The sequence below is a fragment of the Oryza glaberrima genome, chromosome 10, assembly GCF_000147395.1.
Source record: "Oryza glaberrima chromosome 10, OglaRS2, whole genome shotgun sequence".
NCBI classification, from domain to species: Eukaryota; Viridiplantae; Streptophyta; class Magnoliopsida; order Poales; family Poaceae; genus Oryza; species Oryza glaberrima.
The window spans coordinates 11,777,331-11,797,059 of NC_068335.1; the positions used below are offsets into that span (position 1 = coordinate 11,777,331).

At 47.5% G+C, this 19,729-nt stretch overlaps 2 protein-coding genes across 2 annotated transcripts; one reads left to right on the forward strand and one right to left on the reverse strand.

Moving 5' to 3' along the window:
* Nucleotides 1-11,860: 11,860 nt before the first annotated feature.
* Nucleotides 11,861-15,557, forward strand: LOC127752424 (protein CutA 1, chloroplastic). The gene is made up of 6 exons (XM_052277767.1): nucleotides 11,861-12,054; nucleotides 12,374-12,474; nucleotides 13,705-13,767; nucleotides 14,848-14,879; nucleotides 15,034-15,128; nucleotides 15,245-15,557. The coding sequence occupies exons 1-6, from the start codon at nucleotides 11,876-11,878 to the stop codon at nucleotides 15,327-15,329; spliced, it is 555 nt and encodes a 184-aa protein (XP_052133727.1). The 5' UTR covers nucleotides 11,861-11,875; the 3' UTR covers nucleotides 15,330-15,557.
* Nucleotides 15,558-16,235: 678 nt separating this feature from the next.
* Nucleotides 16,236-19,079, reverse strand: LOC127752423 (protein GRAVITROPIC IN THE LIGHT 1). Its single transcript, XM_052277766.1, has 2 exons — nucleotides 18,777-19,079; nucleotides 16,236-17,976 (listed from the first exon to the last, which is right to left on the reverse strand). The coding sequence occupies exon 2, from the start codon at nucleotides 17,910-17,912 to the stop codon at nucleotides 16,644-16,646; it is 1,269 nt and encodes a 422-aa protein (XP_052133726.1). The 5' UTR covers nucleotides 17,913-17,976; nucleotides 18,777-19,079; the 3' UTR covers nucleotides 16,236-16,643.
* Between the last annotated feature and the right edge of the window lie 650 nt (nucleotides 19,080-19,729).

The following is a 19,729-nucleotide window of genomic DNA, read 5'->3' on the forward strand; positions in this document are numbered from 1 at the left end:
CGCGTGAGGCCCACGGCGCCGGCCGGTGTGAGCCCGGGTGTGCCCGGTCCACCGTGGACCGTGAGGCTGCCGCGTGGACCCTACTCCCGTGGACCCGGTCAGCGCGCCCCCTCCCCTCGGCTGACGCAATAAATCCTTTTTAAATTAAAATTTAAATGAAGAAATTCGCAAATATTCACTTAAAGAACATATAAACTTGGAGGTTGAAGCCGACGTTTGGGAAAGCGAGCAAGGCAAGTCACATCATCCTTGAGCATATTAAATCCCAATTTATAAAATTATTTTGATTTAAATTATTGCATTATCGCTTTATTTAAATTCCCGCGTTATCACTGTTTTATTTAGCCATGCCTATTTACCTTTGTTATGACCTTATTATTATTGTTATTGTTATTATTACCTTGTTCACCCTAGAATAAACAAAACCCCAACTAGTGGGTACTCTATTCATGGTACCACTAGTAGGAATTTAGGTAGATGCTTCACTGTTTAATTAGGCAACATTAGGTGGTTTTATAACTCTAGACTTTGGGAATATTCATATCACTTGGACATTGTGGAATGGTTGGATTATTGTGGAATTGGATTCACACCTCCCCCTCTATTCAAAACCCTCAAAATGGTTTTAGGTTGGGCTCGGGGTGCATGGTTTTGATAGTAGCACCTCGGCCACATAAGAATCGGTCTTCGGGCCTCTTTTGCAAAGCACTACCGTACTTCCACATGTCTAGTGGGTAAGGCTTAGTTTGTGGCTCAGTCTGGTTATAAACAAAAGTACACGGATGGAGATGGACGAAGTCAGGGGTCGATGGACATCTCTAGGACAAATGAAGGCTACACGAGCTGCGGCCCGGTAGTCGAGATGTCATGGCACAGGGCTGGTGTCCTGTTGCTAGGGGCTCGGTCTTGCCTACCTGTCCCAGAGGTTCCGGCCGTAGGTAGGGCTAGGTCGGTACTCTTGTCTATGGCTAGGATGGGTTGGGAACTATGTCACATCTTTCGTCCGTATACCGTGGTGGTATGTGGCACGTGGTTACACGTGAGGAAGATGTGTCTTGTGGGTAAAGATGTACACCTCTGATCAGAGTATAACCTATTCGAATAGCCGCGCCCTCGGTTATGGGCAAGCCTAGCAATGTTTCCAAGTTAGTGTTTTAAATTCTTAAAACCTGCTTAACAACTAAAATATGGAATGGTTGGCCTGGGTTGGCTTGGGACGAGCTGGGACCTGGGTCTGGTTGCCAGTTCGGTCTGAATCATCGTAGGCCTTAGGTTAAGGCAGGTTCGTGTGGGTTCACGGCCTTGATTAATAATCTTGTATAGCTCTAGGATCGTGTTTACCAAATAGCTTGAGCAACTAAGTGTCTTTTAATGCTGTTTACTGCAAACCCTAACCCCCTATATTATAACTCCCTTGTACTCCCTTGCATTTATTCTGCACTTGTGGGTGTGTCTTGTTGAGTACGGTGGTTGTACTCAGTCTTGCTCAATTTTTCCCAAACCCAGAAGAGGAGTTCCTGGAAGATGAAGGCTTTGGTGTCTAGCTCGTGCCTGCCGTCAAGCGCCTGTGGTCGTCGCCCTAGTCTTCCGCTGTTTTTCGTTTGTCTTCATGTGTGCTGGGCCTTCGCCGCCCATGTAATAAATTAACTATTTACGCTTCCGCTTGTTAAACTCTGTATTGTATCAACTTTTGGTGTACCTTACCTCCTGGGATAAGGAATAATACACGCACGTAAGGAACGCCCGTTGGGTTATTTCCGGTAGTGACAAGTTGGTATCAGAGCCTCCTTAACCCTAGGACGAGCCTTAGATCCCAAGCCATAGCAATATTTTCGAAATAAAAATCCTTTCTTACTTGTGAAAATCCTCTAGTCTCTCTCTGTCCTGCTGCTTCATTTATCGTCAAAAGCTGATCTTTAAAATGTTGCTTTTCTCTTTTGCTTTTGTTTGTAGATGGCCGGCAACCTCAACCGTCATGGCCTGGATCTGACTGGCTTTGTTTTGGAGCTGAGGGGCATGTGCGTTGTCCTGGGATATCTGCATGGAGTGGACTACCAGGGCAAGAAGCTTCCGGAGCAGGATGGTGACGATGCAGAGCCCCGCGCCGCTTGGGAGGTCACTGCGGTGATCCTCATCGGCTCTCCCGAGAGGACTTCGTTGGCAGTCACCGCGGGTGAAGATTCTTTCCCCGCCGCTTGCCAGAACACCGTGCTCCTCGCCATTGGCACTCTTCACCAGCGCTATTTGGACGAGTTGCAGCACTCGCCCTACCGCTACCACTCTCGTCGAGGAGGAGCCCACGACTACGCCACCTTCAGGGATGCTAGCTCGGAGGATGATGCTACCATCATGCACCTGGTGCGCATGGTGGAGGCGTACGACGCGGCCCGTATCGACTTCCATCATATGGTGCGCCGTGGGTTGGTCGAGAACAACATGAAGATCCTGGAGCTGCGTCAGGAGAATTTACAGCTGAAGAAGGACTTGGACGTAGTGGAAGCGCAGCTGTGTCAGCTCAAGATTGCTCAGGGGGAGGTCTGCCGCCCCAAGCGCCGCCGCGTCTGCCGCAGCCTGAAGATCACCGCCCGCAAGAGTACCTCCAGGCCTGAGCTTGTTCGTCAGTCCTTGGCGTGGACCTGCTTCGTGGAGACCCCTTGCGCCGAGCCCGCGCCCTCGGTTCCTCAGGAGGAGGGAGCCTCTGGCGTTGGTAGCACGGAGGATGTGCTGTTGCTCACCTTCCGCCCTGGTCCGTCGCAGAAGTAGACGAGCAGCTAGTAGCCTCGCGCGTGCGTTCTTCTCGTTTGTTTTCCTGCTTGAGTCGTGTGGGGCATGGTTATACCGGTGTGTGGTATAATTGTGTCGGAGCCTGTCTTTATTTTATTTGCATAAGCAACTTGAACCTTAATGAACCAATTTAATAGCAGAAATAAATTCAAGAATTATGGTAGTCGTGGGTGGTTAATTTTAATAGTCAGCTCTCTCTGTTTGCTGGTTCTGTGTGGGATTTTCAGATGGTGACAACCAGAAAAAGCGCTAGTACCGGTGAGGGCAGTCACCGCGAAGGCAGCAACCACAACAACCATGGCAGCCCACCTCCACCTCCTCCCCCGCCACCACCACCGCCACCTGACACCAACCCCATCCTCACCCAAATCCTCGCCCAGCAGGCCAACATGATGGCTGCTTTCCTCCACCACATCCAGAATCCGCCGCAACATAATGCTCCACCCCCACCACCACCCCCGCAGCACTCTAAGCTTGCCGAGTTCCTCCGCATCCGCCCGCCTACCTTCTCTAGCTCCCATAACCCCGTTGATGCTTTGGATTGGTTGCATGCCATGGGGAAAAAGTTGGACACCGTACAGTGCAATGATGAGGAGAAAGTCATCTTCGCCGCCCACCAACTGCAGGGGCCCGCATCTCTATGGTGGGACCACTTCCAGGCTACGCAGCCAGAGGGACAGCCTATCACCTGGGCCCGTTTCACCGCCGCCTTCCGGAGGACCCATGTGCCCGCCGGAGTCATGGCCCTTAAGAAGAGGGAATTTCGGGAGTTGAAGCAAGGCAACCGCTCCGTGATGGAGTATTTGCACGAGTTCAATAATTTGGCCCGGTACGCCTCAGAGGATGTTCGTGAAGATGAGGAGAAGCAGGAGAAATTCCTGGCAGGTATGGACCCTGAGCTGTCTGTGCGCCTGGTCTCCGGGGACTATCCTGATTTCCAGCGCCTGGTGGACAAGAGCATCCGCCTGGAAGCCAAGCACAAGGAATTGGAGTCGCACAAGCGTCGCTTGGCGAATTTCCGCAACCAACAAGGGGTTAACCAAAGGGTCCGCTACACCAATCCCTATCCAGGGGGATCCTCCTCGCAGTAGCAGCAGCAGCAGCAACCTCGCTCCGCGCCCCGACCTCAATTCGTGGTACGCGTCCCACAGCCGCAGCAGCAGCATAATCAGCAAGGGACCCGTGCACCCCGCCCTCCTGCACCAGCCGTGCAGCCTGGACAAGGCCGCAGGGATGCTCAAGGTCAACAGCGTCTGTGCTTCAACTGCTTCGAGCCTGGGCACTTTGCGGATAAATGCCCAAAGCTGAGGTGCCAGCAAGGCCAAGCGCCTCCCCGCCCCAACAACGGTGGTAAGGATGTAATTCGGGGTCGTGTGAACCACGTGACTGCCGAGGATGTGCTGACAACTCCAGACGTCATCGTTGGTACGTTCCTCATTCATTCCATCCCTGCTACCATTTTGTTCGACTCTGGAGCTTCCCACTCGTTTATATCTGTGCCATTCGTGGGGAGAAATCAGCTGGGGGTAGAAAGGCTTAGGAACCCTCTGCTCATCACCACCCCTGGAGGTGTTATGACCACAAAGTATTATAGCCCTGCCGTTCCTATAGAAATCCAGGGAATTCCTTTCCCCTCAGATCTGATTCTTCTAGACACCAAGAACTTGGATGTGATCCTCGGGATGGATTGGTTGGCTCAATTCCAAGGACTAGTGGATTGCGCAAGGCGCACTGTCACTCTGTATCGGGGGCCTGATCAACTGGTTGTTTTCTTTGCACCCCCAACTTCCACTGGTAGTTCAGTACTTCATCAGCTAGGATTGCCAGAAATACCCATCGTCAGTGGGTTCGGAGATGTGTTTCCGGAAGAGCTACCTGGTATGCCGCCCAAGTGAGAGATTGAGTTCCGGATAGATCTTGCTCCAGGAACCACTCCTCTGTACAAGCGACCCTACTGTATGGCAGCAAATGAATTGGCTGAAGTCAAGAAGCAGTTGGAAGAGTTGAAAGAAAAGGGGTATATACGGCCGAGCACTTCCCCCTGGGGTGCTCCCGTGATTTTTGTGGAGAAGAAGGACAAGACAAAGAGGATGTGTGTTGACTACAGAGCTCTCAATGAAGTCACTATAAAAAACAATTACCCTCTTCCCCAGATCGATGATATGTTCGATCAGCTTAAAGGTGCCACTGTATTCTCCAAGATTGATCTTCGTTCCGGATATCACCAGTTGCGCATCCGTGAAGAAGATATCCCGAAGACCGCATTCACCACGCGATACGGACTGTATGAATTCACGGTGATGTCGTTCGGTCTGACCAATGCTCCTGCCTTCTTCATGAACTTAATGAACAAAGTGTTCATGGAATACCTAGATAAGTTTGTTGTGGTCTTTATTGACGACATATTGGTGTACTCACGATCAGAGGAAGACCATCAGCAGCATCTCCGTTTAGTGTTGGGAAAGCTCCGGGAGCACCAATTGTATGCCAAGCTCAGCAAGTGTGAGTTCTGGTTGTCTGAAGTCAAGTTCTTAGGGCATGTGATATCTGCTAAAGGAGTTGTTGTGGATCCCGAAACGGTGACCGCCGTCACTAATTGGAAGCAACCCAAGACAGTCACCCAGGTCCGCAGCTTCTTGGGTTTGGCAAGATACTACCGGAGATTCATCGAGAATTTCTCCAAAATTGCCAGGCCCATGACGCAGTTGTTGAAGAAAGAAGAAAAATTTGTGTGGAGCCCGCAATGCGAGAAAGCATTCCAAACTCTCAAAGAAAAACTGGTTTCCTCGCCAGTGTTAATCTTACCGGATACTCGCAAGGACTTCCTGGTGTACTGTGATGCTTCGCGCCAAGGATTGGGGTGCGTATTAATGCAGGAAGGCCATGTGGTAGCCTATGCCTCACGCCAGCTACGGCCTCATGAAGGCAACTACCCTACCCATGATTTGGAGTTGGCCGCTGTGGTTCATGCTCTAAAAATTTGGCGGCATTATCTCATTGGAAATCGCTGCGAAATATATACCGATCATAAGAGTTTGAAATACATCTTCACTCAGTCGGATCTGAATCTTCGGCAGAGAAGATGGTTAGAGCTCATCAAGGATTATGATGTGGGAATCCACTATCACCCTGGTAAGGCCAACGTGGTCGCCGACGCGCTAAGTCGAAAAAGCCATTGCAACACTCTTGGCGTCCGTGGCATTCCACCGGAGCTTAATCAACAATTGGAAGCCCTGAACCTAAGCATCGTTAGCCATGGATTCTTGGCTACGCTGGAAGCCAAGCCTACCTTGCTCGATCAAATCCGCAAGGCTCAGAAAAATGATCCAGATATGCATGGGATCCTCAAGAATATGAAACAGGGTAAAGCCACTGGTTTCACAGAAGATGAACATGGAACCCTATGGAACGGAAATCGTGTATGCGTTCCGGACGACAAGGAACTTAAACAGTTGATACTTCAGGAAGCTCACGAAAGTCCTTATTCCATCCACCCTGGCAGCACGAAGATGTACTTAGACTTGAAAGAGAAATACTGGTGGGTTAGTATGAAGCGGGAAATTGCAGAGTTCGTGGCCCTTTGTGATGTGTGCCAGCGTGTCAAGGCAGAGCACCAATGACCGGCCGGACTCCTCCAACCACTACAAGTACCAGAATGGAAATGGGATGAAATTGGGATGGATTTCATCACTGGACTTCCAAAAACCCAAGGCGGATACGATTCTATATGGGTAGTTGTGGATCGACTAACCAAGGTAGCTCGGTTTATTCCTGTGAAGACCACCTATGGAGGGAACAAATTAGCTGAACTCTACCTCGCTAGGATCGTGAGTCTCCATGGCGTCCCTAAGAAAATTGTATCTGATAGGAGAAGCCAATTCACCTCTCACTTCTGGAAGAAGCTCCAAGAAGAGTTAGGTACCTGATTAAATTTTAGCACCGCGTATCACCCGCAAACCGATGGACAGACCGAGCGTCTGAATCAGGTCCTAGAAGACATGCTCCGTGCCTGTGTTCTAGATTTTGGGAAGACCTGGGATAAGAGTCTCCCCTATGCCGAGTTCTCCTACAATAACAGCTACCAAGCCAGCATACAAATGGCACCCTATGAAGCGTTGTATGGCCGCAAATGCCGAACACCACTATTGTGGGACCAAGTTGGGGAAAGTCAAGTGTTCGGGACTGATATCCTGAGAGAAGCTGAAGCTAAAGTCAGAACCATTCGGGATAACCTAAAGGTGGCACAGTCTCGGCAGAAGAGTTATGCAGATAACCGACGCTGTAACCTGGAATTCGCAGTGGACGATTTTGTGTACCTTCGGGTCACGCCATTGCGAGGAGTGCGCAGGTTTCGGACAAAAGGGAAGCTCGCCCCTAGGTTTGTGGGGCCTTTCCGCATCATTGCTCGACGCGGAGAAGTAGCTTACCAGTTGGAGCTGCCCGCATCCTTGGGCAATGTGCATGATGTGTTCCATGTGTCGCAACTCAAGAAATGTCTTCGAGTGCCGTCCGAGCAGGCCGATTCAGAGCAAATTGAAGTTCGTGAAGACTTGACCTATGTAGAGAAGCCGGTGAAGATTCTGGACACCATGGAGCGCAGGACCAGGAACCGGGTAATCCGTTTTTGCAAGGTCCAATGGAGCAACCACGCCGAGGAAGAAGCTACTTGGGAACGTGAAGACGAGCGGAAGGCAGCCCATTCCGATCTCTTCGCCAGTTCTTCCGAATCTCGGGGTCGAGATTCCGTTTAAGGGGGGTAGGTTTGTCACGTCCCAAAACGACCCTAAAATATATCCTTCAAAATTATGCCTAGAATAATTAAAATCCTTGTGAAAGCCTCCAAAAATTAAAATGTGCAAAGTTAAAAGTCAAATAAGTCTTGGAGGATTTTTGTATAATTCCTAAAAGCCTAAAATGTGTAAATAAATTTTAGTGGAATTTTCAGAGCACAAATAATAATTAAGAAGAAATAAACAAAGTTGAAAAGGTTTTATAAAAAGAAAAACCCTAAAAATCTCTCTCCCCCCGGATGGGCCGAATCCGGCCCATCTCCCTTCCACTCTCTCTCCTCTCCCCCGCGGCCCATTCGGCCTCTCCCCGTGCGCGCGCCGCTGACGGGCGGGCCCGCCCGCCACCCTCGGACGGGTGGGGCCCACCCATCATCCCCGTCCTCCCGCCGCTTCCGCCGCCCCGCCCGCGCCAAGCGTCGCCGTCGCCGTTGAATCCGCCGCATCCCGCCGCCCCCGCGTGCAATTAAGTGGGGGGAATTATTCCCCGTGATCCCCTCCCCCTTTCCCCCCATTTTTCCCCCTCCCTCTCGCATTCAAACGGCTGGATTTGCTCCCGCAAATCTCGCCGGCGCCATTAATGGCGGCCGGACCTCCCGCGCCGGTTTCCTTCCCCGGCGGCCGCCCTCTCTCCCTCCCAACCCAATTTAAACCCTCCCCGCGCATCCCTCGCCCGTTTCCGCCACTTGCCGCACTGTCTCCCCGCCGGAATCGAGCTCGCGCTGTCGCCCTCTCTCTCCTCCGTCGCCGACGACCTCCGGCCGGCCCTCTCCGCTCGCCGGGACCGTCTCCCGCCTCGGCGTCGCCTTCTCCAGCTTCGCCGCATCGTCACCGACCCCGTCCACCACCTCGCCGAGCTCGCCGACCGCCGGAGCGCCGTCCTCCCCGTCCACCCGAGCCGCGCCGCCGCCTTCCTCCACTCCAGCCGCCTCCTTTGTCGTCGCCGTCGACCCGGGGTGAGCCGTGGACCGCCGCCTCTTTTCCCCCTTCCCTTCCCCTCTCTCGGCCGCCGCTCCGCCGTGCCTATGGCCGCCGCCGGCGACCATAGGGGCGCGGGCGCCGCCTCCCGTCGGCTGCACCGTCGTGGCCGCCTCCGGGCGAGCCGTGTGGCCGCCGCGTGGGGCCCAGCCATCAGCCGCCCACGCCCTCGGGTGCGGCTGACGCGTGAGGCCCACGGCGCCGGCCGGTGTGAGCCCGGGTGCACCCGGTCCACCGTGAACCGTGAGGCTGCCGCGTGGACCCCACTCCCGTGGACCCGGTCCGCGCGCCCCCTCCCCTCGGCTGATGCAATAAATCCTTTTTAAATTAAAATTTAAATGAAGAAATTCGCAAATATTCACTTAAAGAACATAATGGCCATAACTTGGCCATTTGAACTCGGAATTGGACCGTTCAAGTCTCTAATTTTTTCTCAAGAAGTCAAGAACCCATTTTTATGCATTGTTCCTACTTGTTATATGGAGTTTATTAGAGTAAAAGCCTTTTTCCTTTCTGTTGGTCGTGTAGACGCTGCAGCTTCGGAAGATCCGCTCTACGTGGAGGTTGAAGCCGACGTTTGGGAAAGCGAGCAAGGCAAGTCACATCATCCTTGAGCATATCAAATCCCAATTTATAAAATTATTTTGATTTAAATTATTGCATTATCGCTTTATTTAAATTCCCGCGTTATCACTGTTTTATTTAGCCATGCCTATTTACCTTTGTTATGACCTTATTATTATTGTTATTGTTATTATTACCTTGTTCACCCTAGAATAAACAAAACCCCAACTAGTGGGTACTCTATTCATGGTACCACTAGTAGGAATTTAGGTAGATGCTTCACTGTTTAATTAGGCAACATTAGGTGGTTTTATAACTCTAGACTTTGGGAATATTCATATCACTTGGACATTGTGGAATGGTTGGATTATTGTGGAATTGGATTCACACCTCCCCCTCTATTCAAAACCCTCAAAATGGTTTTAGGTTGGGCTCGGGGTGCATGGTTTTGATAGTAGCACCTCGGCCACATAAGGACCGGTCTTCGGGCCTCTTTTGCAAAGCACGACCGTACTTCCACATGTCTAGTGGGTAAGGCTTAGTTTGTGGCTCAGTCTGGTTATAAACAAAAGTACACGGATGGAGATGGACGAAGTCGGGGGTCGATGGACATCTCTAGGACAAATGAAGGCTACACGAGCTGCGGCCCGGTAGTCGAGATGTCATGGCACAGGGCTGGTGTCCTGTTGCTAGGGGCTCGGTCCTGCCTACCTGTCCCAGAGGTTCCGGCCGTAGGTAGGGCTGGGTCGGTACTCTTGTCTATGGCTAGGATGGGTTGGAAACTATGTCACATCTTTCGTCCGTATACCGTGGTGGTATGTGGCACGTGGTTACACGTGAGGAAGATGTGTCTTGTGGGTAAAGATGTACACCTCTGATCAGAGTATAACCTATTCGAATAGCCGCGCCCTCGATTATGGGCAAGCCTAGCAATGTACCCAAGTTAGTGTTTTAAATTCTTAAAACATGCTTAACAACTAAAATATGGAATGGTTGGCCTGGGTTGGCTTGGGACGAGCTGGGACCTGGGTCTGGTTGCCAGTTCGGTCTGAATCATCGTAGGCCTTGGGTTAAGGCAGGTACGTGTGGGTTCACGGCCTTGATTAATAATCTTGTATAGCTCTAGGATCGTGTTTACCAAATAGCTTGAGCAACTAAGTGTCTTTTAATGCTGTTTACTGCAAACCCTAACCCCCTATATTATAACTCCCTTGTACTCCCTTGCATTTATTCTGCATTTGTGGGTGTGTCTAGTTGAGTACGGTGGTTGTACTCAGTCTTGCTCAATTTTTCCCAAACCCAGAAGAGGAGTTCCTGGAAGATGAAGGCTTTGGTGTCTAGCTCGTGCCTGCCGTCAAGCGCCTGTGGTCGTCGCCCTAGTCTTCCGCAGTTTTTCGTTTGTCTTAATGTGTGCTGGGCCTTCGCCGCCCATGTAATAAATTAACTATTTACGCTTACGCTTGTTAAACTCTGTATTGTATCAACTTTTAGTGTACCTTGCCTCCTGGGACAAGGAATAATACATGCACGTAAGGAACGCCCGTGCGGTTATTTCCGGTCGTGACATGGAGCTACTACGCCCCCGTCCTCTCGTGCGTTGACCTTCTCCACAGAAGTCTCATTTACTTCAGCACTTGGTCCCTCGCCATCATCCATGTTCATCTGTACACCTGGATCCTTCGGGTGAACAAACGGAACCAAAGCTAGAGGCCACCCGCGTTGCAATGCATTTTCCAAATACCGTCTCCACACTCGAGAGTTTTGAACTGGCATTAGTTCCCAATAAAAACCCTTAGTTGCCCGACTTACTATAACATTGATTGTTATGTCACTTGTCTGTGGATCAACTCTCAAGCCCCTCATTAATCATCCTTTTATAGAAGGTACACTCCTCTCAGCCGGTCTATCAATTCCCCTTTCTGATACAATAAAATCTGACAGATCTACCCCAGTTGGCCCGTAACGGACGTTTTCTGGTCCATGGTAAACTTGGAATATTTGTTTGTTCGACATATCTGTCAACGAAATAACTAGATCATATTACTCTTTCATGCAATAAACATCTACAACGTAATATGTTATTGTGTATGTCAATGCAAAGGTAATGTATTGATTCCAAACTAGCAGATCTACGTAGTTACCAATATCTACAACAATACGCACTTTTAGATTAGTACAACTAAAACCCTAAAAATATAATGCATTTTTTCAAACAAATTTTTAAAAAATACACACTATTTAACTCAATAGTCACATATAGGATCTATGAATATTACCTGAAATCGGTGTCTGAATCCGGCAGGGCTTCGCCCCTTCTTCTCTTCTCCTCCCCTCTCTTCTTTTTTTTTCACTGGATTTGTGGGGGGAGGAATGAGGGCTGGGGGCTGGGCGGCAGGCCTTTTATAGGCAGCGAGGCCTGCCGCCCGGCCAAAGGGCGGCAAGGGGCCGCCTGCAAAATGGCCGGCCCCGACTGGCTTTTTTGCATTCGGGCCCCTTACCGCCCCACCAAAGGGTGGCAAGGGTTTTCCTGCAAAAAAACCCTCCCTCCGTCACCGCCTGTTCCTCCCCCGTTTGCCACGTCAGCTTGCCGCTCCAGTGGTGGGCGGTAGGGTCTATTTTTGTAATTTTTTTGGCCGATAGATTATTTCTTTAAATATTTAAAAAAAATCTAAAACCGAAAAAAATTCGGTAGGTTCCCATCTTCCCAACCGAACTCAGCCCAAAAGCCCAAACATCCAAAGGCCGAAGCGGGCCCAACTCCCATGCATGTAAGCTCCCAGAAGATGCCACTGCTCCCCTCCCCGCTCGGATCTCTCTCCGCCGCCGCCACCGCCGCCCCACGCCGCGCCGCCGCGGCTGCCGGGCTCTCGCCGCTCCTACTCCGGCGCCGCGCCCCTATCGCCGGCGCTCTCCTCTTCCTCAGCCTCGGCGCCTTCGCAGGGTAACGCGCCTCTCCAATCAATCTAGGAGGATTCCGCAGTTTGACCGGTGCTAACTATTGTTCATAGGATTCGATGGGATTCAAAGATTTGGTCATATGATTCGAAATGAATGGGGACGGTTTGAGTTCTTGGTTGCTCACAGATGTGATGTATAGGAACTATTGTGCCGATTGTGCTTAAATGCGAAGTGCTTCACTCTTTTTACCTTGATGGAGGATGGGAGTGGTGTTATATTTACAGCCTAGTTACATCAAAGTAATGTAGTCACTTTGGATTTGTTTTCTGGACTGGTAAATAACCAGTATGGGAACTTTACAGGGTGAGAAGTCTCAGCTCTTCAGCTTCTGCTCGAATGGAGTCTACTTCCACCACTGTGCCTTCCATTGTTGTGTATGTGACAGTTCCTAATAAAGAAGCAGGTACATTGTTTATATGTGACACTAGACTTGTACTTTTGTGATAACTTTGTTACTAAATTTGTAGTTTTGTGATAGTCCACCTTAAATCTGCAGTTCTGTGAGAAAATTAAATCTGTAATTTTGTGATACATCATCTCAAATCTATAGTTTTATGATAATTTGGCTAAAATATACTTCCTCCGTTTCACAATGTAAGTCATTCTAGCATTTCCCACATTCATAGTGATGTTAATGAATCTAGACATATATATCTATCTAGATTCATTAACATCAATATGAATGTGGGAGATGCTAGAATGACTTACATTGTGAAATGGAGGAAGTATGTAGTTTTGTGAAATTTACTCTGTGTTTTATTGTCATTTAATTGTACCTGTTGTTAACACCCAAATTCGGCACCTAGATTCGAAATAGGAAAACATCGCCAAAATTTGGAAATGATTGGTTTCCTTCACAGAGCCGATCTGACCGCTGCCTATGGGTCGGTCTTACCGGTGGTGTGTGGCCGGTCAGACCGATTCCAAGTTGAATTTCACCAGGTCTCGGGTTTCCTTGCTTGGGTTTCCTTGCTTGGTGAGGTATTTTTAAAGTTCTAATTGGTCTCTACCCTGAGTTTGATGTGGAGGAGATTGTAGGAGGCAAGACCAACCCCTTTATAAGGACCAAGACCAAGGCCGGTTCAATTGAACACACAATCTACTTTGAACACAATTAGCCAATTGAATCACTTTTTCAATATCACGTCTACTTTTTGCTTAGTTCTAGCCTAGTTTTGTTCATCTTTGTCGATTTGCGCAGTAAATCGCCCACCTTCGCTGTGAGAGTGCGAAATCCCTCTGTAGGTTCGGCCCGTAAACCCTGTTCGCCCACAAGACGGGTGTTTATCCTTGTTTCATCTAAATTGGCTCCGCTAGCCTGTTTAATCTTGCAAAACCCATCTTGGTTTAGCTTTGTCTAGATCAAGGTGGTTGACGACTCCATATCACCGCAAGGCATTTAGGTGTCTCAATCGTGCTTGTCGACTTGAGCAAACAAGTTGTCAACACCTGTGCTGAACAAAGTAGAGATTATTTCCTCACCCCATTGACTATTTTAGTAGCTTCCATTCAAGAATAGCTTCTATTATGCTACTCAGCGGTCCTAGCTGTACTCTTAACTATATTATTTTGATAAGTTTGATCTTTTTCTTTAGCAGCATTAGATGATTGCCTTTCTCATTTTTTTATACAGGAAAGAGGCTAGCTGGGAGCATTATAAGTGAGAAGCTTGCTGCTTGTGTGAACATAGTGCCTGGTGAGAACTACATCCTCTCTTCTTTTTTTGTGTTTTTTTTTCTGTCCGCAGCTATCGATGCACTGAACTATGCCTGGTGGGAACTACGTCCTCTCTCTTTTTTCTCTATTTGCATCTATAGATGCACTGAACTAAGCGAACAAGCAAATTGGCTGGACTTTATATAGTGGAGTTCAATGCGAATCCATCATATTCAGTTCTGTTTCCATGGAAATTCTGCATATTGAACTTTGGTCAACTGAATGTTCAAAAACAACTTTAACCAACTGGCTTCTCTATTTCTTGAGAAACGTAATCAATGAAGTGCTCATATTTGTCTAGTAATCAGAATTTCTAACAGTTGCCTTGCCATGACTATGGTAATGCGGGAAAAGGTGTTCACCTGTATGACCATGTGGCATTTGACAATTCTGAAACATTGATGCAGACATGTGCCTCTTCCTGTAAGCATCATTTGGCCATGTCGAGCTCCACAACAACAGCACTGTTGGAATTACACTTGATGAAAGGGGCTCAATTTAGAACATCGCGGGATGAAACTCACACTAATTAAGGGCTGAAAAGAAATTGCTTTATGAATATAAACGTGGTGGTAGGTCTATTAGAAATGGAACTAAGTGGTTTTTCTTGATAACTACAACTTGGCTTTTGACAAGAAACGGAAAGTACATTCTCTAGCTTGTGGTAGCTGTCTAGCTGAAGCTCGACATATTTGGTCTTTGATAGTCTTATTGGTTGGACCCTCAATGCAACATCAGACGTTTATTAAAAAATACTGTAGCTGTTGGCAATAGCTCTTCTTTGTGCATAGGCACTGGAATGTGGTATGGAGTGGACACGATGATGTGTTGTTACATGCATGCGGCAGCATGCTATTGTGTATCGCGCGCTTTGCAATGTAATGGGACTTCATCTAAAGAGAGACAAAATAATGGAATTGCTAAGCTGAGATATCTATATTTATCCTCTCTATTAGTTTTATTCTGATTCATGATTTTTTGGCCTACTTTCTATCTTACATTACATTAACATCGACTCGTTTTATTTAGTTTTTAATTTTCTCTGTGTCCCTCTTTCCAGGTATTGAATCTGTTTACTGGTGGGAAGGAAAGGTACATTTCTATTCCTTCTTTGGGATAGGTTGATTTCAAGCTTTAGCTGTTCATTTAGCTTTGCACTCTCACTATACTCCTTTAGGTCAATGAGCGTTTTGCCTATTCCCTTATATAAAAAGATATTTAGTGATCAGCGGATATCTTTTTGCAGGTGCAAACTGATGCTGAAGAACTGCTCATCATAAAGACAAGGGAGTCTCTTCTTGATGCGTTGACCGAACACGTGAAAGCCAACCATGAATATGAGTAAGTTCTTTTCTGTCCATCAATTTTCATCTGTTTGTCAGTATATACTGACAGGTCGTAAACCTAAAATCTCTCTTGTCGTGATCTGAGATTCACTACTTGATTTCCCAATGCAGCGTTCCTGAAGTCATCGCGCTGCCCATAAAAGGAGGCAACCTCAAGTACCTGGAGTGGCTAAAGAACAGCACTAGGGAAAGCTAACTCTGTGCCGTGGCATGCTTTTTCACTACATTTCGAAGCGTCTGGTGATACGTATACTCTGCATCTCCATGGCTTCGGTGTGAAGTGTGATGGATTTTCCTATCTTTTACAGCTTATGTCAAATAAACTGTAGTAGCGTGCGTGCATGGCAGATGTTGTACATGAAACCCTCTCGTGTTTGTGGAGTTAGACGACATTTCGTTTCTATTTGATTTTTTTTTGGGTGAAGTCATGAATCTTTCATCTGTGTTATCACCTTTCCCATGTCAAACCCATCCTGAATGGTGGCTTGGCGTGAGGTTGGTTTCGCTGTGAGTGCCCCAGTTAAAAGTGAATGCTTCTGGTCTGGTTGCACCGTAGCATATGCAATCAGGTCTTGTCTTCCTACAATCACAATATCTCCTCTACCGAAATCATCAATCAGTAACTCCCCTAACCATCCCCTTTTTCTCCGTTTTTTCTTTTTTTTTTTGGGGTTCCTTGTTTAATTTACACGTTCTCTTGCTGCTTTAGGCTCCTCATGCAGATTAACTTGACTGCTATTAAGCAGTTTTCCGGTTAGTGTACCGTTCAAAGATTACCAAGCTTTGCTTGTGTCCGGTGCCATCAACCGGGTGTGGGATGTTATGGCGTGCATGCAGGCCACGTATGCTCTATGGGTTTTATCATAATCACAATACCTCCTCTGCTGAGCACTGATACATTCATCTCCAAATAAGCATGTGGATCATTATAGCTAGTGTACAGATGCATGTGGTCTCTGTGTACTCATCTATGAAAATTGTATGGCTCTATTTACACCTGGCAATTTAGATACCCTTCATATTATTGGTATCAAATTTTGACTGCACCATCTCTACATCAAAAGCGCATCCATCCTCTTCCCAGTGTGTTCTATCCTCAATATACCCCAACCAATCCCCAATTATATGAGCCTGATTGTGCAAAGCATGGACACACTAGTTTCCAGAGCATACTACATTCTGGTGAATAGCCGTGAATTACAAATTAGGCAAAGGAGCATCATAGGAAGTTTACACGCCTAGGATGCCAGTCAAAACACACATAAACATATATATAGACAAACATTTGACAGTTACATTACAGAAGAAATCTATCTGAAGAAGCATACAAACAGCATGGCACTCGAAATTTTAAAAAGACAATATTTTTCACCGACACTCTGACTATAGCATCTTTCAGAGATGACAGCAGCATCACACACAAGACCCTTAATCGTCCTTGTACTAATGTGATTGGTTGATCAGGCAAGATGCAAAGTAGCCTTGATCTTCTCGAGTAACTGCATCAGCTTCAATCAGCAGACTTGACACCTGAAAGATACACCCGAGATTGTATGACACTAGTCCCAATCAAGAACCCAGGCATCACCATTAGGCCAACTTTAGGCCTCTCTGCACCTTCATCTAGGATGATGTTCTTGACAACACTTTCCATGTGAATTTCGGAGAAGTCACTCCCCTTCTTCACTTGAAAGACCTTGACTTTTGGATCAAAGGAGTATGCCAGCCTGTGCAGTAACCATATCGACTTCGCTAACTTCAGAAATGCTTGATAGAAAGGTGTCCTCGGATGGCCACCGCTCATTACATAATTTCTCTGATCCATGTTACCAAAGAAAGAGCCTTCCATTTTTGGGTGCACAAGTAATAGGTACTTGCTTCTGCAAAACTTCCCAAAAACCGAATCAGGATTTTGGCTCAAGACATCCAAAGGATCCATGGCTCGTACTGCAAGGAACTGATGGAAGAAAGCCTCATTGGAAACAGTAATGTTAGCAGCCTTAACAGAAAAGCTCTCTTCTTGGAAACCACCAAACATTCTTTGGCAAATATATGACTCGAAAGCATACTTTTTGTGAGCCCTCCTTGTGTAAATCACAGCAGGTTCAATTGCATTAGCAGCAGCATCAAGATCCCACCCTGCAGCTTTCATCATGTTGATCAAAGGCTTTGAAAAATCATGTATAGATTGGTATGCATTATCAACAGCAGATGTAAATAAACTTGGTGTCAACTCGATGGAAAAGTAGTTGTCTTCATCATCAGATTCCTCAGATTCCTTGTTGAGTAAGCCCCTTTGTTTCAGTTTCTTCTCAAGCTTTGATTTCCGAAGTTTAGCCTCATCGATTTGCTGCTGTAAATGTGTTATCTCAGTATCTCTAGTCTGGATCTGGGACTGGAACTTCTTTACCATGACCTCATATGTCTTCAGCAAGTTCTGTTGCTCTTGTATTTCAGAAAGCAGCCGTGCATCTTGAGGTGTTGCCGCTACAGGCTTAGGATTCTTTTCTCTGTAAGCATGCTTGAGCTCTGAGAGCTTCGTGAGCTCCTCTATGACAAGCTGATCTGCAGCCTGGATCTTGTCTGGGTCATATGGGGTGTGAGCTTCCTGCAGCTGAATGTATGCAGACTTTAAAGAGGATATATTGTTGAATATCCTTCCAATCATGGTGTCCATTGAGCCCATGTTCTGATTCATGTTTTCGTCAATTGGTTGAGGATGAACCTTCTGGTTGTTGCTATCATAATTTTGAGACTCCTTAGAGCCTGGCAGTACCATTACTTCTTCCCCACAGGATCAGCTAAATTAGTTGTTTTTAACCGACCAACCGATTGGCATCCACCTGAAAAGATACTATTCAAGTCAGGTCATACATTTACCACTAGACCTACAAATTGCATTCAACAAAAGTTATAACCAGATTTCTTCACCAACATAGCAATGGTTCATATTTCATAAGCAGTTCACATGCTAGCATGAGGCAAAAAAAAGATCCCCGCACAAAGTAAACCACGACAAGCATTCGATTGCTCTAACACATTTAACGTTTCAGCAAAAATTCTCCAGAGATACGACTGCATTCACGCCAAACAAAGGGAATCAAAATTAAACTACAAAATGAAGTTCAACTTTTGCAAAACCTAACATCAATCCAATCGATGGCCGGGTTACCCAAGGGGCACGATACGAACCACATTTTACTCATTCAGATCTTATTCTCCAGAGTCATCTCCAGAAACCCAACAATTGCAATGGAACAAGGATCCATTTGAAGCCATCTCCTGCGATAGCGCAAGTAGCCTACAGAGGGAAAGCTCATCAATCCCTTTCCTCCCCCTCTCTCACCCATCTCTCTGCAGTCACACGGTGACAGTGGTCGGCGAGCTTCATTGCTTCACCATCACATAATCCCCCAACCAAATCAATTTTGTTTTCACGGAAACACACGCTACAAGATGCTACTAGTACTCTCTACCACGCATAAAATAAAACGAAATGCACAAAGAACCGGATGCGTTAATTCGACGGGAAGAAACCCAATCCCAAATCGGACGGATTCCGAATCTAAGCCGCCCATCCATCCAGCGGCGTCGAGAAGGTTGGAGTGGAACAAGGGCCAAGGACAGAAGAACGAGGATATACCTTTCGATTCGAACCAGATGGGGGAGCAGGTCGGCCGCGTCGCGCCCCCCTCCGAAACCAGCTCGCCTTCGTCGCCGTCGCAGTCGTCGTCGGCCGTGCGCGCGGGGTAACCGCAGACCCAGGCCACGCGGGAAGGAAGGGAGGAGGAGGAGGAGGCCACTCTCTCGGCGGTGGCGGCGGCGCGCGCGGGGGAGGACGCTCCGAGCTCGCGCGCCCGCAGATCGGGGGGGAAGACGGAGGCGAGTACGGCGGGTGGAGTGGAGAGGGAGGAGAGGGGAAAGAGGAGGAGGTGTGGCTGCGAGAAGGTGGAAGGGGCGGAGGGGTAATCATGTCATTTTCGCTCTTCTTTTTTTTTTTTGATTTTCCAGGCTTTTTCTTGTCCTATCCGTCTCAAAATGTAAGCGATTTTAAAGGCCGTGACACATTACTAACAGTGACCTATTTAGGGGAGTTTTTAGCAATTGCATATTCTCTTAGAATCTCTAGCTACCAGAAGCTCCCCCTAACAACCCAGCTTTTTACATAGATTCTAAGAATCTAGAAAATAAACTAGAAGCCAGAAGCTGGGTTTTCCATCTTCTCCAGATTCTCGCCAGCTATCTTCTCAGCAGTTGCTTCTCAGAATTTTAAGCTCCACTAAACATGCCCATAATCTTGTTCTAGATAGATTATTCATATTTAGGTGTCATATCTCTCCAAAATCCCTTATATTTTGGGACAGAGGGAGTAAAACTCATGTAATACGCGTGCACTCACCCATGGAGGCACAAACGCATATGTTGCCCCTATGAGTACTTTTGGATGTCTGAGCTGATTTTTTTTTCATATTTTGAGATCACGGACATATGTATGAGCACCTTTATAATACTGGACCGGCATACTTTAAGATTGACTAAGTTCACCATGGACATCTCGTTATTGACGGGTATATCACCTACCAATAAAAGAATAAT